General features: G+C 52.6%; 2 protein-coding genes across 5 annotated transcripts in view; both read left to right on the plus strand.

Annotated features, from left to right (window-relative positions):
* Nucleotides 1-17,325, plus strand: part of FOXM1 (forkhead box M1) — a 32,613-nt gene extending 15,288 nt beyond the window's left edge. The window contains exons 3-8 of one of the 2 annotated variants that reach the window (XM_006172048.3): nt 1,942-2,133; nt 6,105-6,233; nt 7,585-7,629; nt 8,138-8,207; nt 8,376-8,551; nt 15,447-17,325. In XM_006172048.3, the coding sequence (XP_006172110.1) occupies nt 1,942-2,133; nt 6,105-6,233; nt 7,585-7,629; nt 8,138-8,207; nt 8,376-8,551; nt 15,447-16,454 (1,620 nt within the window). In that variant the 3' untranslated portion in view covers nt 16,455-17,325. The remainder of the gene's footprint in view (nt 1-1,941; nt 2,134-6,104; nt 6,234-7,584; nt 7,630-8,137; nt 8,208-8,375; nt 8,552-15,446) is intronic. The other variant, XM_006172049.3, reaches the window with a different exon arrangement.
* Nucleotides 17,326-17,962: 637 nt separating this feature from the next.
* The window catches only part of TEX52 (testis expressed 52), an 8,243-nt gene continuing 3,258 nt past the window's right edge, over nt 17,963-22,947 (plus strand). For 2 of the 3 annotated variants that reach the window (XR_337831.1, XM_006172050.1), the window contains exons 1-2: nt 17,963-18,035; nt 19,525-20,075. Coding sequence is in view for 2 of the 3 variants with exons in the window: in XM_006172050.1 (XP_006172112.1) it covers nt 17,967-18,035; nt 19,525-20,075 (620 nt within the window). In the remaining variant the exon portion in view is untranslated. Of the gene's footprint in view, nt 18,036-19,524; nt 20,125-22,947 lie in introns of all 3 variants that reach the window. The other variant, XM_027769684.1, reaches the window with a different exon arrangement.

A 22,947-nucleotide genomic window follows, 5' to 3' on the forward strand; every position in this document is an offset into this window, starting at 1 on the left:
CCCCCCCCACGGGGGATGGTCACGCCGCAATCCCTTCTCCTCCATTCTCCTCTCGGGATCTTGGGCACGCACGCACACGCGCCCAGCGTGAGTTTTAAGCCACCGGGTCCGGGACGCAAACTGCGGTCGACTACGTGGGAGTCCAGCAACATAGCCATTATGCTAGCTGCTGGTTCCCTGCCTGGCCTGAGTTTAAGCCACTGGGTCCGGGACTCGAACTGCGGTCGACTTCATGGGAGTCCAGTGACATAGCCATTATGCTAGCTGCTGGTCCCAAATAAAGTAATCCTTAAAAAAAAAATTCATTCAGGAAGCCACTTGAGCTTTGAAGAGCAAAACCATTTTCCATCTTTAACAAAATATTGGGTTGTTGGAAAAGTCATGCAGTTTTGCCTAGAAAGACAGAAAAATACTTCATGACTTTTTCGATAGCCCAGTGGTGTTATTAGAAGACATGCTATTAGGAGTGAATACAGTTGCATTAGATAGGAATTTTAGAAACGTGCCCAGTGATCGGGGTTGATCTGGCTCAGTCGTGTAGTCTGGGTGTGAGTATTGTTTTCCCCACAGTTGCCCCTGTAGATTCTGTTGTATAGCCAAACCCTTTAATCACTAATTTAACAAGCCTTAAAAGTGAAGGTTTACATGGATGTGTACACAGTAGATATTAACCGAGCTGTGAACATAAAATTTATATACTTTATAAAGTTATAGCTCAATTTTTTAAAAATTTTATTTATTTACTTTAAAGTTTGCTATAGGGCACATGTTTTCACCAGAGAAAGACGGGGAGAGCGGAGAGTGAGGAAACAAGCCGTGAGGTCCAGGACTCGAACTGCAGCTGGCCATGTGGGAGTCCAATGCTTTTACCACCATGTCACCTGCTGGTCCCAGCTCAGTTTTTTAAAATTTGCCTGATCAGATTTGCTAAGACTTGGCTAAGTATGTGCTTTGCTGACATTTTTCTGTCCCGTACTCTTGGGACTGTTTCTTTCATACAAACCTAGAAATGAGGGGCTGATTCACATCACTTGAGTGGCAGAAATGGGACTAAGACCTAGGTCTCTTGACCTTTGAGCCTGAAGAATGGGGACAGTTTTAGTTGCACAGATAAATACTTCGAGAGTCATGCCATACACCGAAACCGTCCTGAGAAGTTCCAACTAGAAAGGGCTAAGGACTTTCTCTCTCTTTTCTTTTTTTTAAAGACGTTTTTGCCTTAGGGCATGTGCACTCACACGGAGAGAGACAGAGACGGTGAGAGGGAAAGTGAGAAATCACCCCCCAGGGGAAATGGCCACACCACAATCCATTCTTCTCCATTCTCCTCCCAGGATCTTGGGCACGCATGCACAGGAGCCTGGTGTCATTTTCAAGCCGCTGGGTCCAGGACTCAAACCGTGGTCGGCCACGTGGGACTCTAGCAATGTAATTACTAAGCAATCTGCTGGTCCCAGAATTGTCTCTTATTACTGGATGGTATCTTTAACAAAATGATGACAGGGAAACAATTCCTTATTAGCTAGGGTCTCAAATTGATCACATCTAAGCTTTTTTCCAGTCATAAGATTGTGCTCTATGGGGACTGGCAGGTGGTGTGGTGGTTAAGGGCGCTGGATTTCCACATGGTCAACCACGGTTCAAGTCCCGGACCTGGTGGCTTGCTTTCTCACTTTCCCTCTCTTTCTCTCTCTCTCACTCTGTCTGTCTCTGGTCAAGTTAAAAAAAAATAGAGTTAAATAAAAACATAATAATAATAGAAAGGGAAGTATCAAAAGAATAATATTTTTTAAAAAGATCTTGCTGTGTGGATTAGTGCTCCCAGCGGAGTTTGTTCAGTACAGTTCTAGGGGAAGGCTTCCTCAAGGGCCAGCACGGGGGGGCTCTTGTGCACTCTGCCTTGCCATCCCGTCTCGTTCCTTCGGCTCTCACACCATGCAGGTGGAGCGGCCCTCTGGAGCGCCGACGTCCTGGCCGGACTCCGTGTCCGAGCGGCCACCCTACTCGTACATGGCTATGATACAGTTCGCCATCAACAGCACGGAGAGGAAGCGCATGACCCTGAAGGACATCTACACATGGATCGAGGACCACTTCCCCTATTTTAAGCACATCGCCAAGCCAGGCTGGAAGGTAACGTGTCCCGTAACCACCAGAGCTGGGTCGCTCCGGCTGCTGGCTGAGCTCTGAGCCGCGCTGCGGTTCGTATCTGCTCTGGGGCCGCAGTCAAGTGCAGAGGGTGCGAGAACCGGAGACGTCGTGACGTGGGCCAAATGCGCTAGTGGAGCCCCGCGTCTGTCACTGCCTGGGTGCGTGGAGAGCCCTCATGTAGCACCACGCCCACCTTCGTGCCGCTGAGCAGCAGTCCTGGCAGGTCCTGGCCGGAGGAGCTGCATGGCCAGCACTGGCGTGGTGGTTACGGCAGCTGGATCCCACCCGGCTGGCTGTGCCCAGACCTGGCAACGTGAAAACACACCAGGTACATTTCTGTGCCCCACATTCCGAAGAGCAGAGTGGAGGAGAGGGGATTGCAGCCCGGCCGTCCCCGCTGCTTGTCCACTTTCCCTCTCCCTCTGTCCCTCTCCAGCAAAAGCATGCATCCTATGGCAAACATGAAAAAAGAAAAAAGGAACAAAGACATTTTATGAAAAGCTCCTTGTTTTGTTTGTGACAGTACATTTGCATGTACGTGAGAGTGAGGGAGGTGCCTCCAGGGGGTCTGGTCATGCCATGATCCCCTCCCTCCAGTCCTCCGGCCATGGCATTCTGCGCTTGCATGCACGTGCCTAGTGTGTTTAAGGCTGACCGGACAGGGGATTTGAACCATGTCATTGTTGGGATACAGCCTCCCTCAAGCAGTCACTACTGCTGCACGAGAGTTGGCCCAGATTTTTTTTTTATAAAGAATTATTTAATTGGACCAGCAGGTGGCATAATGGTTACATCGCTGGATTCCAGTCTAGTCAACTGGAATTCCAGTCCTGGACCCAGCAGCTGAAAACTCACACTGGGTGTATGTGTGCATGCCCAGGACCTGGCAGCTGAAAACTCACACTGGGGATGTGTGTGCGTGCCCAAGATCCCAAGAGGAGAATGAAGGGGAAAAGATCGCGGTATAGCCATCCCCCTGGGGGGTGATTTCTTAATTTCTTTTTTTTTTGAGAGGTTTTCGCTACAGGGCGTGTGCGCTGCCAGACAGAGAGAGACAGAGAGACAGAAAGCGAGAAATCACTCCCCAGAGGGGATGGCCACGCCGCAATCCCTTCTCCTCCATTCTCCTCTCGGGATCTTGGGCACGCAGCCACATGCACCCAGCATGAGTTTTAAGCCACCGGGTCCGGGACGTGAACCACAGTCGACTACGTGGGAGTCCAGCGACATAGCCATTACGCCAACTGCTGGTCCCTGATTTTTTCATTTCTATCTCTCTAGTGAGCACACGTGCCCTGTAGCAAAAATCTCTCAAATAAAAACAAAGAATTAACTATTCAATTAAATTAATTTATTTATTTTAATTTGACCAGAGAGAGAGAGGGAAAGTGAGACAGCAAGCCACCAGGTCCAGGACTCGAATTGCAGTCGGCCATGTGGGAATCTAGCATCTGTTATACCCACGCTACCTGCCAGCCCCCAAGATTTTTTTTTTTAAGAATTATTGGAACCAGCAGATGAAGTAATGGTTATGTTGCTGGACTCCCACATAGTTAACCGCTGTTTAAGTCCTGGACCTGGTGGCTTAAAACTCACCTAGGGCACAAGTATATGCGTGCCCAAGATCCCGAGAGGAGAATGGAGGAGAAGAGATGGTAACATGGCCACCACCACCCCCCCGGCGGGTGATTTCTCGCTTTCTGTCCCTCTCTGTCTCTCGGGCGAGCACACACGCCCTATAGCAAAAATATCTCTTAAAAAATATGTATTTGGGGCTGGCAGGTGGCGTGGTAGTTGAGGCACTGGACTCCCACATGGCCAGCCATGGTTCAAGTCCTGGACCTGGAAGCTTGCTTTCTCACTTTCTCTCTCCCTCTCTTTCTCTCTCTCTCTCTTTCTCTGTTGAGAGAATGTACCCTAAAGCAAATTTAATTATTTTATTTTATTTATTTTTATTATTATTTTAAAATTTGCTACAGGGTGGGCCAGTAGGTGGCATGGTGGTTAAAGGAACAAATGGAATTAATTAAATAAGTAATTATTTTATTTAAAAAAATGCTATAGGGCACATGTGCTTACCAGAGAAAGATAGAGTAACAGAAGACAGGAAAAGTGAGAAAGCAAGCTGCCAGGTATGGGACTCGAACCATGGTCGGCCATGTGGGAGTCCAGTGCCTTTAACTACCACACTACCTGCTGGTCCCCAAAAGATCTGAATTTAAAAAAGAATTCTGTGAGCCTCGTGGCCCCAGATTTATCTCTGTAATGTCTCTTTTTTTGAGAGGTTTTTGCCCTAGGGCACTTGTGCTCACCAGAAAGACAGAGACTCAGAAAGCGAGAAATCACCCCCCAGGGAGGTGGCCATGCCACAGTCCCTTCTCCTCCATCCTCCTCTCGGGATCTTGGGTGGGCACGCATGCACATGGCTGGCGTGAGTTTTAAGCTGCTGGGTCTGGGACTAGACTGCAGCCGACCGAGTGGGCATCAAGGCCTTAGCCACTGGCCCGCCTGCTGGCTGCCCACGCCTCTCACCGTTTCTAGTGGGCAGGGCGTCCCTCTTCCTTTTATTCATGGGAACACCAAGGTGCCTGGGAGTGTAACTCACAGCCGCTTAACGGCAGCGTCACGGTGCGGGCTGCTGACACATGCTCCACCACGCCGAGGCGTTTCGCTTTGGGCCCTGCCCTGGCGGTGCAGCCGGTAGTTATGTGATGGAAGCCACGTTGCTGACCACGAGTTCGGATCCTTGCCCCAGTTGACCTGAAACACAGCGGGCATGCACATGGGTGAGCCGGAGGCCTGGGTGGAGGAGAATCAGTGTGACCACACCCTGCCAGGTGTTCCTCTCTCGTTCTCATGAAAGAATAAAAAATAAACTTTTTAAAAAATTATTTTACTTTGTTTTTTACCCAGTAGAACACTTTAAAAAGAAAAAAAAAAGATTTATGTATTTAAATCCATTTGTTATTATTATTATTTTTTTTTATTTGATCAGACAGAGACAAAGAAAGAGAAAGGGAAAGCTGCCAGGTCTGGGACTTGAACTGAGGTCGGGCATGTGGGAGTCCAGTGCTTTTAATCACCACACCACCTGCCAGCCCCTGCACAGTAGAATTCTTCACTTCGCACTCTTAGGTCAACATAATTTCCTAGTTTCTTTTTCTTTTATATTTTATTTCATCTTTGTCTCTCATGTGGGAGAGAGAGGTGCCCTGCCAGAGTCTCACCTGCCCCCCAGCCAGGATCACATGCACACAAGGAGTGTCCCAGACCAGTCCAGGCTCACTAACCCCAGCCTCCCTAGGGCCCAGTATCGTGCAGTGGTGCCTGCCGCCTGTGCCAATCACCCAGCTTGCCCCTTCCCTTCCCTTCCCTTCCCTTCCCTTCCCTTCCCTTCCCTTCCCTTCCTTCCTTCCTTTTCTAAGGTTTTTGCCATAGGGTGTATATACTGCCAGAGAAAGACAGAAAGGTAAAATGAGAAATCGGCCCCCCGGGGGGATGGCCACACTCTAATCCCTTCTCCTCCATTCTCTTCTTGGGATTTTGGGCACGCACACGCGTGCCCTGTGTGATTTTCAAGCCTCCAGGTCCAGGACTTGAACCACAGTCAACCATGTGGGAGTCCAGCACCTAGCCACCATGCCACCTGCTGGCTCCTACCTCATTTAACTTTTAGTTAATGCTTCAGTCTTCCCGTGCTTGCCCAGCCCTTGACAGCCACCAGGGTCCCAATCCAAGGAGCGGCCCTAGTCTTTATCCCCGCAGAATAGACGGGCCTATGGCCGAGACTGACTCCGCGGTGTGGTCAGGGAGATGTGCTGGTGAGTCAGGTTCCAAGGACACGGCAAAGCCTGTGCTGAGCACGGCGGGACAGGCCCGAGGCGTCTGTCCGAGTTTCTGGGATGATGCTCTGCAGCTAAGCAGCTGCCGACGGTTCCGTTCCTTCCTTTCAGAACTCCATTCGCCACAACCTCTCTCTCCACGACATGTTTGTTCGGGAGACATCTGCCAACAGCAAGGTCTCCTTCTGGACCATCCACCCCAGTGCCAACCGCTACTTGACATTGGACCAGGTGTTCAAGGTGAGTTTCCCGATTCTGTCTAAATAGGGCCAGACACGGAGGTCGTGCTAGCCGTCTCTGGAGGAAACTAGCTGTCCCCGTGCTGCTTCCTGTGAAGAATTAGAAGCCAGCCAGCCAATTAGTGACTTGCATAGCCTCGGTGAATTAAGTGCAGTGGACAAATACCAGGGCATAGTAAGGCCTGTTCCGATCCAAACTAGATTTCCCAGGGCAGCGTTTCCCTAACTCGCCTGTGAACGAAAATTGCCTGGGATCCCTGTTACCAATACAGCTTTCCAGCCCCTCCCCGCAGGACTCCGGTGGGGTGGGCCCAGGGTGGGCTCAGGAGTTGGTTATATATTTTTGAATTGCCAGAGGGTGCATGCCCCTGCTAGAGAGAGACAGAGGAGAGGGGGCAGCACCCCCCGGCAGGGGATGGGCACACTGCAGTCCCTTCTCCATCTCTTAGTCGTCTCCAGATTCGGGCAATGCCCAGCATGTGTCTCAAGCCACTGGGGCCAGCACCTGGAAACCCAGCTGACCATGTGGGACCTGGCTCTCTCGGCCACCACATGATTTTTGCCACAGGGCGCGTGCACCTGCTGGAGATTCAGGGAAAGGGAAAATGAGAAATCACCCCGTAGTGGGGCTGGCCACACTGCAGTCTCTTCTTTGCTATTCTCCTTGGAATTTGGGTACACACATACACACACCCAGCATGCTTTTCAAGCCACCAGGTCTGGGACTCAAACCACAGAGTTGGCATTGTGGGATTAAGCACCTTAACCACCATGCCACCTGCTGGCCCCAGACTTGTATTTATTTATTTATTTTCACAATTTTTTTTTTTTTTTTTTTGGAGAGGTTTTTGCTATAGGGCGCGTGTGCTTGCCAGACAGACAGAGAGACAGAAAGCGAGAAATCACCCCCCAGGGGGGATGGCCACGCCGCAATCCCTTCTCCTCCGTTCTCCTCTCGGGATCTTGGGCACGCACGCACACGCGCCCGGCGTGAGTTCTAAGCCACCGGGTCCGGGACACAAACCGCGGTCGACTACATGGGAGTCCAGCGACATAGCCATTACACCAACTGCTGGTCCCCACAGTTAGTGTTTCTAACAAGCATCTCAGGTGACTCTCACAGAGGAAGTCTTGCTCTAAAAAGCCTTAGGGCTGGAGACGAGAAGCTGAGCCCAGAACCTCTTCAGAAAGCAGCACTGCCGGGGGTTTGGAGGTGCCCGCACAGCTGCTGGTAGACCTAGCCGTTCTCCCGGGAGGGACAGCTGTCCAGGGTGTCCCCTAGACCAATCAGACCGGCCACACTGGTGGTAACTTCATGTCATTTCTTTCCCACAATGCCTGACCGCCACCAGCCACTGGACCCAGGGTCTCCACAGCTGCCCGAGCGTTTGGAATCAGTAAGGTTCTTTCCCTCTGGCTGGGGCTTGGCCCTGGTTTCCTTTCTTTGCTCAGCCTGGCTTTAGTGGACAGAGGCAGACGCGGTGCGGGAAGGGCGCCTTGGGCCACGTGACTGCCAGCCCTAACCGCAGACACCAGAGGAGTCTGGGAGCGAGGAACTCGGGGCTGCCGCGGGGCCGCTCCCTCTTCCTCGCCCCGGCCTCGGACAGGTGCGCCCTGCATGGCAGGTGGCAGGGACGTGCTGCAGCCACAACCCACGGTGGCATAGGCCGCTTGTGCTTCAGCACCCCTGGGAGTGGGGTGGACACAGGGCTGCGGTGGCAGGACTGTCCTCCCTGTCTGTCTGCTGCCCCAGGCTGTGGAGATCAAGTCCCCTGCGTCCCCTGAAGTCAGCTCTCTTTCTGGGCTGTCGTTAGCTGGAGTGCGCGGTGCCAGAGCGGCGGGGGGTTCTACCTCCCCGCTCACCTTGCTAACCCGGGTCTCTTTCTCTCCCCGAATGCTACACAGCAGCAGAAACGACCCCATCCTGAGCTCCGTCGGAATGTGGGCCTGAAATCGGAACTCCCGCTGGGCGCACGTTAGTATGGGAAGGCGATGGGCCTGGTGCTTGTGCTGCAGGCCAGCCTGCAGGGACTTGGGCTCTGGGTTCTGCCCCCAGCTCGAAGGGCTCTGCGTCCAGGGAGTTGCTGGGACTGAGAAGGGCGTTCCCCTGGTCCCCGCGCCTGATCTCTCTTGTCCCTCCCAGGGCGGAAGATGAAGAGACTGCTGCCCCGGGTCAGCTCGTACCTGGTCCCTGTCCAGTTCCCAGCGAGCCAGCCCCTGGTGCTGCAGCCTTCGGTGAAGCTGCCCCTGCCCCTGGCCGCTTCACTCATGGGCTCGGAGCTCGCCCGCCATAGCAAGCGAGTCCGCATTGCCCCCAAGGTGAGCGTCTTCTGCTTTTTCTTGGAAAAGAGACTCCATCTGACTAAAAGGTGGGTCTACACCTGTAGAGCACTCGGCTCTATGTTCCTTGGGACGCTTATGAATCCAGTCGGGGGGACCAGGCATGAAAACAGAATTTAATAGCACCATAAGAACTGAAAGGGAATTTTGGGGGTTTTTAGAATTTTTTTTTTGAAATTTAAAAAGTTAATCATTATTTTAGACATTCAATCACTATACATCATTTAGCTTTCATACAGAATTTACCCAACATAAAATACACCTCAGACTAGTCCAGTTGAGAATACTGTACATGTCATCAACAGGTAATAAACCAGCTCTGTGTCCCGCAGGTGTCTCGCCTCTCGTATTTGTTCTCCCTAATTACCTTACGTATACTGTTCCCTTCTCCCACCTCCTTCCACACTGTCCCCTGGGTCCATAACTATTTTCAGTGCTTATGTGTCCTCCAGACTCTCTACCGTAGAGTGTGGACAGTCGGTATATGTTAAGTGGAGACATACAATGTCTCTCTTCCATGGACTGACTTGCTTCACTGAGCAATAAATCTTCCATATTCGTCCACTTTCTATCAAATGTCAGCGTCTCTTTTTTATGGCTGAATAGTATTCCATGGAGAATATGTGCCACAATTTTTTCAATCCATTCATCTGTTTGTGGACATTTGAGTTGGTACCATGTCTTAGCAATCATGAATAATGCTGCAATAAACACTGATGTGCAAGTGCTTTTCTGATTGAGCATTCTCCTGACCTTTGGGTAGATACGCAGGAGTGAGATTGCTAGATCATATGGTAGTTCTATTCGAAGGTCTTTGAGGAACCTCCATGGTCGCTGGACCAATTTACATTGCCACCAACACTGTAGGACAGGTCCCCTTTCACCACACCCCTCCCAGCACTTATCTTTTTTTTTTTTTTCTTTAATCTTCGCTATTCTGACTGGCCTTAGGTGGTATCTCACTGTGGTTTTTTTGTGTGTGTGTGTGTGTTTTTTTTTTTGAGAGGTTTTCACTATAGGGCACGTGCGCTCGCCAGACAGACAGAGACAGAGACAGAGACAGAAAGTGAGAAATCACCCCCCCAGGGTTGATGGTCACGCCGCAATCCCTTCTCCTCCATTCTCCTCTCGGGATCTTGGGCAAGCACGCACATGCGCCCAGCGTGAGTTTTAAGCCACCGGGTCTGGGATGTGAACCGTGGTTGACTACGTGGGAGTCCAGCGACACAGCCATTACGCTAACTGCTGGTTCCCTCACTGTGGTTTTAATCTGCATCTTCCTTATGATGAGGGATGCTGAGCATTTTCTCATATGCTTTTTGGCCATTCATATGTCTTCCTTAGAAAATTGTTTATTCAGTTTCTTTTCCCATTTTTTATTGAGTTAATCATTTTTTTCGGGTAAGCCGTTTGCGTTCCCGGTGTCTTCTGGGTGAAAAGGCATCCGGATTACAAGGGTGGTTTCAGAAGGCTGTAAACACCTGATGCGTCCATGAGACACCAGGGGCAGTTGAAGGGATTGCGCCCAATGGGCTGGGCTGGGGCAGTCAGGGAGAGTTCTCAGGTCGTCGTTTGCTGGGTTTTGTTTCATTTCTGTTTGTTTTTGTTTTAACTTTTGCTATAGGGCACATGCTCTAGCTAGAGAGAGACGGGGGGGGGGGGGGGGGGGGGAGAGAAAGTGAGAATCACCCCCGAGGCATGACGGCCACATTGCAGTCCCTCCTCCACTCTCCTCGGGATTTTGGACACACACACATGCATCCAGTGTGATTTTCAAGCCTCCAGGTCTGGAGCTCGAAACACTGAGCCATGCGGGATCCAGCACCCTAACCTGTGTGCGCCCTGCTGGCTCTAGGGTAGCAGTCCCTACAACAAAGCGGGTTGGTGAGCAAACAGGAGTGGACAGAGCAGGCAGCAGGCGAGGCCACGCAGGGCGGATTGCCGGTTCGCTCCCGGCAGTGGTAGCCTGAGTGGGTGGGTCTGGCTCAGGGTTTCTACCTCACTCCTGACGTCTAGGCTGGACGGTTTGTCGCTGGTGTGAAGGGGTGCTGTCCTGTGTGCTAGAGGGTGTTGATCGATCCCTTGTTTTCCCCATGATGCCAATAGCACCCCTAGGTAAGACAATGAAAATGTCCCCAGACATTGCCAAGTGTCCCCTGGGAGGGGAATCACCCCTGGTTGAGATCACTGGTCAGGCTTAAGGGGAAGGAGAGAAGAAGTTAGGACCGTGCTGATGGGCCGGCAAGTCTGGATTTAACTCCATCGAGACAGCTTTGTGAAAACATGAAACCAGAGTAAGGGGCTTCCCCCAGCCCTTCAGCGAGGTGTGCATAGCCCAGGCTCCGAGGTTCGGGGAGACTTGGGTTTGCTCCTGCCTTACTTTTTATTTTAGGTTTTTGTCATATGGTATGTGTGCTCACCAGAGAGACAGAAGAGGAAAAGTGAGAAATCACCCTCCATGGGGTATGGCCTCACCTCAGTCCCTTCTCCACTTTCCCCTCAGGATTTTGGGCACACACGCACCCTATGTGATTTTCAAGGCGCTGGGTCCAGGATTTGAACCATGGTGGTCATGTAGGATCCAGCCACCTTAACCATCACATCACCTGCTGGCTCCTGCTTTATTTTCTTAATTTAAAAATATACTACACAGGGAGCAGCAGATGGCATAACAGCCATGTCGCTGGACTCCCATGTAGTCGATCATGGTTTGAGTCCCAGACCCGGTGGCTTAAACTCATGCCGGGCATGTGTGCGTGCATGCCCAAGATCCTGAGAGGAGAATGGAGGAGAAGGGATTGCGGCGTGGCCATCCCCCTGGGGGGTGATTTCTCACTTTCTGTCTCTCTGTCTGTCTCTGTCTTTCTGGCGAGCACACGTGCCCTATAGCAAAAACTTCTCAAAAAAAAAAAAATATGTGTATTACACATAAGGGCTGGCTCCGTGGCCTTGTGGTTAAGGAAGCTGGATTCCACATGGCCAAGTATGCAGTCCGATTCTCAGCCCAGTGACTTGAAAAACACTGGGCATGTGTACGTGTGCGCCCAAAATCCTAACAGGACGGCAAAATGGAGAAGGGCCTGAGATGTGACCAGAGAGGGGTATGCTATCTCCCTCTCTGTCTCTCTCTGGTGAGCCTATGTGCCCTCTGGCAAATTAAAAAAAAACATGTATATATTTTTAAAAAAAAACATAAAATTATACATATCACATATATCACATATAATTTTGTATGCATTATTTATGTGATGGTAGTATATATACCAGTTTTGGTTTTGGGATTTTTTTTTTTAGAGGTTTTTGCCTTAAGGCACATGTGCTCTCCAGAGAGAGAGAGAGACAGAAACAGTGAGAGGGAAAGTGAGAAATCACTTTGGGGATTGCCATGCTTCAATCCCTTCTCCTGGGATTCTGGGCATGCACACACATATGCCCAGCGTGATCTTCAAGGTGCTGGGTCCGGAACTTGAACCAGCCGTGTGGGAGTCCAGCAATAGAACTGCCATGCCGTCTGCTGGCCCCACCATTTTGGCTTTAATGGAGTCTCCCCATCTTCACCTCCCCTCCCACATTCACCCACGTCATCCCTGCTCCCAGACGACAACATAGGTTGACACTTGAGTATGTTTTTATATTTTATTCATGCTCTTGATATAATATACATATATGCAGAGATCATCATTAACTTTATTCTAGCTTTTATTTAATTTTTTTTGCCATAGCGGGTGTGTGGTCACTAGAGAGAGAGAGGGGCAGAGAGAAAGGGAAAGTGAGAAATCACGTCTCCCCCCAGGCAGATGGCCACGCCACAATCCCTTCTCCATTTTCTTCCTGGGATTTTGGGCATACACACACATGTCCCTGGCATGTTGACGTGTCTGAGATTCAGACCTCCGAGTTGGCCATGTGGAATCCAGCTTTTTTTTATTATTATTATTAATTAATTAATTAATTTTAATTTGACCAGAGAGAGACACACAGAGAGGAACTTGAACAGAACAGAGTCCAGTGCCTTAACCATCACACCACCTGCTGGTCCCCGGACTCTAGCTTCTTAGCCGGCCCGCCACCTGCTGGCCGGGTGAGAACACACACAACGCGCAGAATGTTGACGGTGCGAGCCTGTCACGTGCACACTTGACTCCCGCTGTCCTTTCCTAACTCAGCGTTTCCACTTGGCGATCCTTTGACGTCACTTGCCATGGTTCTCGCTGGTTTTTATCACCTACATAATATTTTGTAGTATGGGAATAACAAAAATTTCAGCCGTCCTACTTTTTAATAAAAAGAATTTATGTAAGTGTATTCGTTATTATTTTAATTTTTGATGTAGGGCATGTATGCTCACTAACGTGAGACAGAGAGAGGAAGTGAGAAAGCAGACTGCCAGGCCCGGAACTCGAACCATGGTCAGCCACCGGGGAGTCCAGCGCCTTACCACCACGCCACCTGCTGGCCCCGTTATTTCACTCTCGTGGGCACATTTAGCTTTTCACTCTGAACGGCATTGTAATAAATACCCTTGCCAGTGCTTGTCCTACTTGTGCTTTTATTTCTAAGGAATAGACTCTCAGATACAAGACTGTTCAGTGGAAAGGAATTTTTAATTTGACTAAGTACTGCTAGGGTTAATTCACACTTCAGCCGGCAGTATATGCCAAGACCCGGGTCTTTTCCAGCAATTGGTATTATACACTTGTGAATAGTTGCCAATCTAATGTTTATACATATTTCCTTGTTTAATTTGTATCTTTCTTTGTTTATTGATAAGTTTAAGTATCTTCTCCCGACGTGTGGTCACTTTGGACTTGTTCTGTAAAAACTACTTATTTATGGATATTGCCTATTTTTCTATAGGGCTTTTTGTTATCTGTGAGAGCTCTTTTTTGTTCAAATATTACCCTTCTGAGGTCAGCAGGTGGCGTGGTTGTTAAGGCACTGGACTCCCACATGGTCGACAGTGGTTCGAGTCCCAGGCCTGGTCATTTGCTTTCTCCCTTTCCCTTTCTGTCTCTCTCTGTCTCTGGTCAATTTAGAAAAAATAATAATTGGGCCAGCAGATGGCGTACTGGTTACGTCACTGGATTCCTACATGGCCGATCACGGTTCAAGTCCTGCACTGAGTAGCTTAAAAATCACAGTGCATATGTGTGCATGTCAAGCTCCCAGGAGGAGAATGGAGGAGAAGGGACTGTGGCACAACCACCCCCTGGGATGCCTATTTTCCTAAAGGGTTTTATTATTTGTGAGAGTTCCTTTTTATTAAAATATTACCCTTCTGGGGACCAGCAGATAGCATAAGGGTTATGCCGCTGGACATCGCGGTTTGAGTCCCTGACCCGGTGGCTTAAACTCACGCTGGGCGTGTGTGCGTGCGTGCCCAAGATCCCGAGATGAGAATGGAGGAGAAGGGATTGCGGTGTGACCATCCCCCCTGGGGGGTGATTTCTCGCTTTCTGTCTCTCTGTCTCTGTCTTTCCAGCAAGTGCACACACCCTATAGAAAAAACCTTCCCCCCCCCAAAAAAAATTACCCTTCTGGGGCCAGATACCTTTCCGATTTCTCACTTTCTCTCACTGTCTCTGTCTCTCTCTCTTTCTCTGGCAAGCACATACACCCTCTGTCAAAAACCTCTTTAAAATAATAATAATTACTCTTAAAATAAAATAATGTTTAGGGACCAGCAGTTAGCATAATGGCTATGTCGCTGGACTCCCATGTAGTCGACTGCGGTTCGAGTCCCGGACCCGGTGGCTTAAAATCACACTGGGTGCGTGTGCGTGTGTGCCCAGGATCCTGAGAGGAGAATGGAGGAGAAAGGGTTGCAGCGTGGCCATCCCCCCTGGGGGTGACTTCTCACTTTCTGTCTCTCTGTCTCTCTCTTTCTGGCACACACACACACCTTATAGCAAAAAACTCTCCCAAAATAAATAAATAAAATAATGTTTAAAATTATTACCCTTTTGTCTTTATGCTGAAGGTATTTTCTGCTTTTATAAACTTTGTCGATGGAGTTCCTAACTGCAGTAATATTTAAATTTATGTGTAGCCAGATCTGTCTGTCTGCTCTTTTACAGCTTCTGGGTGTCCAGCCTTGGCTGAGAAGGCTTCCCCACCCTCGGGTGCACATGTGGTCTCCTAGATTCTCATTCAGGACTTGTATGGCTTTAAGGTGTTAATTCCTGTTTACGTCCCTGCATGCAGTGTAAGAGCCATCGGCTTCGCCGTCTCTCGGACGGGTGCTAATTATGCCGGCACCATATTAAATCCCCTCATCTTTTACTCCTGGAATGGAACCTCCGATGGCATCAATTTTTCTTTTTCAGTAGTGCACATGTTCTTGCCGGGGCGGGGGGATGTGAGAAATTACCCTCCCCCCGAGAGGGGTTGGCCATACAACAGTCCCTCCTCCAATCTCCTCTCAGGATTTTGGGCATGCACACACACACGCCAAGCATGATTTTCTTTTTAAAATTATTTTATTTAACTTATTTATTTGATCAGAGAAGAGAGAGAAAGTGAGAAAGCAAACCACCTGCTCCAGGACTTGAACTGTGGTCGCACATGTGAGAGTCCAGCACCCTTAAACACCACACCACCTGCCAGCCCCCACCCAGCATATATTCAAGCTGCTAGGTCCAAGACTCGAACCACAAAGTCTGCCCTATGGGATCCAGAGGCTTCAGCCACTGGCTGGCCCCAGAATGTTATATTTTCATATTGATTATTTCTAAGAATTTAAAAAGGCAAAAAGAGAGTTGGTACCAGCAGGTTACGCACCATGGTCATGGTTTTATGTCCCGCCTGGTGACTGCAGGCCACATCGCGGGGCTGCGTGAGGCTCCCTTTCAGCTTGTCCCTGCTTCCCTTTCAGGCACTGCTGGCCGACGAGGGCTTAGCCCCAGCTCCCACTGCAGGACCAGTGAAAGAGGAGAAGCTCCTGCTTGGGGAAGGGCTGTCTCCCCTGCTCCCCGCTCAGTCCATCAAGGAGGAGGACACCCAGCCTGGGGAGGAGACGCCCCATGCAGGGAGACCTATCAAAGTCGAGAGCCCCCACTTGGAAGAGTGGCCCTCACCGGTCCTGGTCCCGTCTTTCAAAGAGGAGCCGCCTCACTCCTGGGAGGAGTCCTCCCACTCTCCTACCCTGAGGCCCAGGAAGTCCCCATCCCGGTGTGTCTCTGAAATGCTCGTGATGAAACAGAAGAGGAGGGAGACGAGCCGGTCTCGAAGGAAACAGCATCTCCTGCCTCCCTGTGTGGACGAGCCCGAGCTGCTCTTCGCGGAGGTCCCCGAGACTTTGCGCCGAGCCCCAGAGCTCCCGTTCCTGGCAGACCCCTCGGAGCCTGCCGCCCAGCTTGGACACACCCAGGTGGAGGGAGGACCTTTTAAGACCCCCGTTAAGGAGGCGTTGCCCATCTCCTCCACCCCAAGCAAATCTGTTCTTCCCAGAACTCCTGAGTCCTGGAGGCTCACACCCCCAGCCAAAGTGGAGGCCCTGGACTTCAGCCCAGTACGAGCCCCCCAGGGTACGTCTGGCCCCCTGCCTGACTCCCTGGGGCTGATGGAGCTCAGCACCACCCCACTGAAGAGTGTTCCTCTCTTCGACTCACCCCGAGAGCTCCTCAACTCAGAGCCCTTCGACCTCGCCTCTGACCCCTTTAGCAGTTCTTCTCCCCCAGACATGGAAGGCCCCAAGCCAGGCTCCCCAGAGCCACAGGCTCCCAGCCTCTTGGCCAATCGCTCTCTGACAGAAGGCCTGGTTCTGGACACCATGAATGACAGCCTCAGCAAGGTCCTGCTGGACATCAGCTTCCCCGGCCTGGAGGAGGACCCCCTGGGGCCCGACATCAACTGGTCTCAGTTCATCCCTGAGCTGCGGTAGAGACCCAGCCTTACCCCTGCCGCTCTGGCTGTCCTGGGCACCCATGGGAGCATCTTGGGCTCCGTGTGCCCCGAGGTCCTGAGCGAGGACAGCTGGCAGGGTCAGGTCTGCTCCTCTTCTCTCCACCCCACCTGATTGCCAGGCCGCAGCCGCACCTAGCAGCTCCCAGGTCCTGGGCCAGCAGTGGGGTCTGGGCTGCCTTCTGTTCCCCGGGAGCATCTGGTTGCTCTCCCTGCCGGGAGCTGAAGGGTGGGGACGGTAAAAGCAACAGTGAAAAGAGATTGGGGACTCCCCAGGAGGTCTCATTCCGCGCCCAGCAGGCTCTGCTCCTTGCTGGGGAACCCTTGTAAATACTGTAAATTCTCTCAGTTGTTTTCTAAATCTAATGTAAGCTTGTGTCCTTAGAGCTCCTCCGGGACTGCGGAAGGTAGGAGGTAGGCAGGAGGCGAGGGGCTTCCGTCTGTGGTTCAGTGTGAAGAAGGGGGTCCTGCAGTGCACGCTTCCTCTGGGCCCAGGGCACGCGGCTCCCAGCCTCTACCCCAGGCACCCAGGCAAATGGATCTGCTTGCTAGGCTCGCTCACTGTCCTCCCTCCCACTTCCCCATGTTTCCAGGTCAGCTGGAAATCCTGCAAGAAATCCTGGTTAAGAGTTGAGTCCAGGGTGTGCTCCCAGGAAATGTTCTCTGATCGTACCGAGACCAGCAGGCAGCTCGGGTAGGGGCTGGAGAAGGCTGAAGGGCCCTGACCCGCCTGACTGGCCTGGCTCCCACCTTGGCTTTGCAGAGAGACCTCAGCCCTGGCAGGCCGCACGCATGAGCCCGCGGCAGGACACTACCTACTGTACTACCTGCTCAATAAAACCAGGCTGGGGATGCTCTGTGGTCTGCTGCTGTCTGCTCCCTAGGCCTGGGGACGGGGTGGGAAAGGAAGAGGGTGATTATGGGGGCAGGTCACAGGGGGCAAGGGCTGAGGAAGTCCCTAGAGGACACTGCCCCTGGGGGTGGGAGGCAGGGAGTTTGGCATGAATCTCCTCCCATGCTGCACAAACCCATGTCCTTTTCTGAGACCAGTTGCCAGTTTTCCCAGGGGCTGGGCCTGCCTAGCCACCTTGTCTCCCTGCTGTCTTGTTCCTTGGGACCTCTGGGTGCTCCTGTGGAAGAGAACCCCCCACGAGGGGCAGGCCTGCTAGAACACCAGGGGAGGGTGGGCCGGCTGTAGGTGTCAGGCACACCACCCTGAGTTGATGGGGCCTGGAGGCCATTCTGCCCTGCCCAGCGGAGGCTCCTAGAGCCACCCTTTGTCGTCAGAATGTGTGAGAGCCCAGCCCCTGCCTTTCTCACCTGAAGGGCAGTGGGAGGCCCAGGGACTGAAGAGCCCCAGGGACAGGTAAGGGCCTCCTCCCTGCCTCTCTGCTCAGGAAGCATCACCATAGCAACCCCAGCAGCAAACAATGGTGCCAGGAAGGGCTTCCCCACAAAGCCTGTGCTCCTGGCTCGGAGGCCCAGCCGGAGAATGGCCTGTCACCAGCAGAGGTTGCTCAGGGGACGGGGTGACTCGCACCGCAGAGAACCACTCCTGCAGGTAGGGGCCGGACCATCTCCAGGGACCTTTTCTTGTTCACGGCACGAGGCTTTCCCCTTGACAGGCCATGCTTACTGGGACTGCAGACGCCCTGGCAGTGAAGTCCCCACCGCCTTCCCCGGTAGGCCCGCCATGCTGAGAGCGATGCTGGGAGCAGGGAGCTCAGGATGAGAGGCTTCCGCAGGCAGGGCCACCCTCCCAGCTCACCTGCTGGGGGGCTCGTGGAGACAAGGCAGGAGGGTGCGGCCGGAACACGCGGTGCCCTGAAAGGCTGCTTTCATGCAAAGGCTCCTGGTTCATGCCCAGAGAACTCCGAGTGCATATGTCTTGGGACGTCCACGACCCAGGGCTGGCCGGGGCTTGGGACGGGCTGGACTGCAGCCCCCTGTGGGGGCTACGGTGTCTCTCCCACGGAATGGGTAAGTAAGTTTAGGGTGTTCTGTTTTGCTGTAGGGTGCATGTGCTCATTGGAGAGACGGAGAGAGAAGTCAGAACGCACTCCCCAGGGGGCTGGCCATGCCACAGTCCCTTTTCTTCCATTCTCCTTTAGGGATTTTGGGCACGCACGCACACACATGCACATGCACACATGCCTGACGTGTTTTTCAAGCCCAAGTCAGCCATGTAGGGTCCAGCCACCTTAACTACCAGGCCATCTAGCTGGGCCATAAGTAGATTTTTTCAAACAAAGAAATTACTCAGGGGACCAGGCCCCCCAGTCACTTTTGGGGGATGGGAGATTTGGAATTCCGGGTCCTAGGGAGCAGAGGAGGGAGAAGCATTTTAAAACAGATATGTGGTTGCCCCAGCAGGGCCACAGCCTGGCCACGCCAAGACCACCTCCCACAGCCTGACGTGCCCGGCAGGCAGCACCAGGCCCTGCCGTGGGCACTTCGCGTCTGCATCTTCCAGCCCGTTCTAGAGTGACTCTTGCTCCCAGGGCTGCGAGGGTTACAGGTGGTGTGGGGGCGTCCTGAGCCCTGTCCTGAGCCCCACCGTGGGGCAGGGCACAGGGAGGGCAGGAGCCGGCATGCTGGAGCCTCTCGCACCCATCAGTACTGAGGGGCAGGCCCCAAGGCCAGATGGCCGATCAGGAGCCAGGCTGGAAGACACCTGGGAAGGGCTTTCCTGCGGTGTCACCAGGACCAGAAGCAAGTGAAGACGGGCTCTTGCCCTGTCCCTGTCCCTCCCGATTCCCTCAGGCTTGCGGGACCTTCTGGGGGGGGGGTCACCAGAGTGGAGATGGGAGGAGACAGGTGAAGGCTGAGCGTGGGAGGCCATCAGAGCCCAACGTGGCCGTGGAGAACAGAAGGCGGGCGCTGCCTGGGAGTAACCGAAGCCGCCAGTGTCCGAGGGAGGACAGCAGCGGTGAAGAGGGGAGGGTGACGCTGGCCTACGCCTCCACCCAGGGAGGGACAGGCCGCCTCCCCCACCTGCCCGCGCCCCCGCCCACGCAGCTGTCCCCAGGCTTCCTTCTGTCTCTCCCTAGATGGTCCATGCCGAGGAGTCCCTCCCCACCAACATGACGCGGGCAGAGCGCGAGTTCTTCCTCCCCGGCCAGCCCGTGGAGCTGCCCGGCTTCACCTGGCAGGCCTACCACCATCTGGCCCTGAAGCCGCCACCCTGCACGGAAGTGAAGTCTGAGGTGCGCCACCGGCTGGTGCACCCTTTCAGGAGTGCCCCCCAGCACACCTGGGGCTTCCACACCTGGCTGGACGTGGGGCGGCTGCCTGCTGCCTTCCCCGCGCGCCCGGACAAGCCCTACGACAGCAACGTCTGGCGCTGGCTGACCAACCCCCAGGCCCACCGCGGCCCGCTGGCAGACCCTCCCGTCCCCCCGCCGTCCCGCATGGGGCCCAACAGCTTCCTGGCCTTCATCCGCTCTACCCCCATCTTCCTGGACTCCAGCAGGAAGAACCAGGCGATTTTCAAAGTGGAGGAGGAGCTGAAGCTGGTGGAGAAGCTCAAGCTGAGGAGTGAAGCCAGGGCACCCCCGCTCGACGCCCACGGCAACATCTTGCCCCCCCCTAACTTCAGGAAGTAAGGAGAGCCCCTTCCTCAGGGAGCGCACCAGCCTGCCTGTGCTCAGGTGACCCCTCCTCTCTGACTCCTGGCTCTGAGGTCTAGGCTGGTACCCTAACCTGGCCCTCTGTCATCTGAAAACCGCGCTCTCCTAGGGCATAGCTAGAGGGCAGGACAGAGGCGGGGAGGACAGCGAGTGGAGGCACTTAATTATTCAGCCAAGAGCTGGGGCCCGACAGATGGCACGGTGCTTAAGGTGCTGGAACCCACTGTATGGTTCAAGTTGAACCGTGGTCAACTACATGGGAGTCTGGTGACATAGCCATTACGCTAACTGCTGGTCCCCTAGAAAGAGCGATTCTTAGGCAAGGTTTCACTGAGAACGCATTATGTGAACTGTACCTTGAAAAAGGCATGCAAGCTCACCAGTGGGAGCAAGAAAGAGCGATGAGAGAAATACCTCTAGTCCCGTTGTTCCTTTCGGCAGCTTTGTCAGGCTTTTAAAAATCGTTAAACGTGACTGTGGGCTAGTCAGCATGCACATTTGGAGCCCTGGGGATCAGAGGGCTTCAGACACCTTAGAGATCTAAGCTTTAAGGTCTTCAGGATGTTGTTGGGGAAATAGAACATTTATGTATAAACCTACCAGTTCTCAATACTGGCAGCCCGATAGAATAACCTGGAGCTCTTAAGAAAATACTGAGGTTGGGACCAGGAGTTAGCATAATGGCTGTGTCACTGGACTCCCATGTAGTCGACTGCAGTTCAAGTCCCGGACCTGGTGGCTTAAACTCACATCGGGCGCGTGTGCGTGTGTGTCCAAGAACCCGAGAGGAGAATGGAGGAGAAGGCATTGTGGTGTGGCCATCCCCCCAGGGGGTGATTTGTCGCTTTCTGTCTCTCTCTGTCTTTCTGGAGAGCACACGTGCCCTATAGCAAAAGCCTGTCCAAATAAATAAGAAAACAGGGGTGGAAGAGCAGAAAATTGCCACTATTCAACTCACGAACTAAGGCCACATCCTGCTGCTCAGCCCAGGGCGATAGGTCTGCAGGCAAAGGGAGTCACCCAGTGCTGCTGACTGGGGGTCTTCCCACCAGCACTACATAAAGGGGGGGAGCTGGGGCTTGGAGGACAGTGGGACTCTGGATAGAAATATGGAGAATGACAGTATGTACACGCTGTCAAAAGAACATAGGTTTATAAAAAATATTTATTTATTTAATTTGTTATTATTGGTTTAAGTTTGCTTCAGGGCACGTGTGCTCGCCAGAGACAGAGAGGGGAAGGGAAGTGAGAAAGCAAGCTGCCAGGTCTGGAACTTGAACCGCGGTCAGCCACCTGGGGGTTCAACACCTTAACCACCACACCAAGGTGCTGGCCCCAAGGATGGAAGTTAGGCTAGCTAAACACACACGGAGGGTGGTGGCCACTTGGCCAAGTCGGTATCCGATTAGGCATAGCTAGAGGGCAGGACAGAGGCGGGGAGGACAGCGAGTGGAGGCACTTAATTATTCAGCCAAGAGCTGGGGCCCGACAGATGGCACGGTGCTTAAGGTGCTGGAACCCACTGTATGGTTCAAGTTGAACCGTGGTCAACTACATGGGAGTCTGGTGACATAGCCATTACGCTAACTGCTGGTCCCCTAGAAAGAGCGATTCTTAGGCAAGGTTTCACTGAGAACGCATTATGTGAACTGTACCTTGAAAAAGGCATGCAAGCTCACCAGTGGGAGCAAGAAAGAGCGATGAGAGAAATACCTCTAGTCCCGTTGTTCCTTTCGGCAGCTTTGTCAGGCTTTTAAAAATCGTTAAACGTGACTGTGGGCTAGTCAGCATGCACATTTGGAGCCCTGGGGATCAGAGGGCTTCAGACACCTTAGAGATCTAAGCTTTAAGGTCTTCAGGATGTTGTTGGGGAAATAGAACATTTATGTATAAACCTACCAGTTCTCAATACTGGCAGCCCGATAGAATAACCTGGAGCTCTTAAGAAAATACTGAGGTTGGGACCAGGAGTTAGCATAATGGCTGTGTCACTGGACTCCCATGTAGTCGACTGCAGTTCAAGTCCCGGACCTGGTGGCTTAAACTCACATCGGGCGCGTGGGCGTGTGTGTCCAAGAACCCGAGAGGAGAATGGAGGAGAAGGCATTGTGGTGTGGCCATCCCCCCAGGGGGTGATTTGTCGCTTTCTGTCTCTCTCTGTCTTTCTGGAGAGCACACGTGCCCTATAGCAAAAGCCTGTCCAAATAAATAAGAAAACAGGGGTGGAAGAGCAGAAAATTGCCACTATTCAACTCACGAACTAAGGCCACATCCTGCTGCTCAGCCCAGGGCGATAGGTCTGCAGGCAAAGGGAGTCACCCAGTGCTGCTGACTGGGGGTCTTCCCACCAGCACTACATAAAGGGGGGGAGCTGGGGCTTGGAGGACAGTGGGACTCTGGATAGAAATATGGAGAATGACAGTATGTACACGCTGTCAAAAGAACATAGGTTTATAAAAAATATTTATTTATTTAATTTGTTATTATTGGTTTAAGTTTGCTTCAGGGCACGTGTGCTCGCCAGAGACAGAGAGGGGAAGGGAAGTGAGAAAGCAAGCTGCCAGGTCTGGAACTTGAACCGCGGTCAGCCACCTGGGGGTTCAACACCTTAACCACCACACCAAGGTGCTGGCCCCAAGGATGGAAGTTAGGCTAGCTAAACACACACGGAGGGTGGTGGCCACTTGGCCAAGTCGGTATCCGATTAGGAAGAGTGGAGAAAGGGGCTCCCTGCAGCCAACTAGCTGGCCTATAGGAGGCAGTATCTCTCATTCCTTCTGCACCCCTCCCTACCATGCCCAGATCTCACCTTTGATCTCTGTTCTCCCTGCACACCCTCCCCCC

Source organism: Tupaia chinensis, unplaced genomic scaffold (genome assembly GCF_000334495.1).
Source record: "Tupaia chinensis unplaced genomic scaffold, TupChi_1.0 Scaffold150288_1, whole genome shotgun sequence".
Taxonomy (NCBI): domain Eukaryota; kingdom Metazoa; phylum Chordata; class Mammalia; order Scandentia; family Tupaiidae; genus Tupaia; species Tupaia belangeri.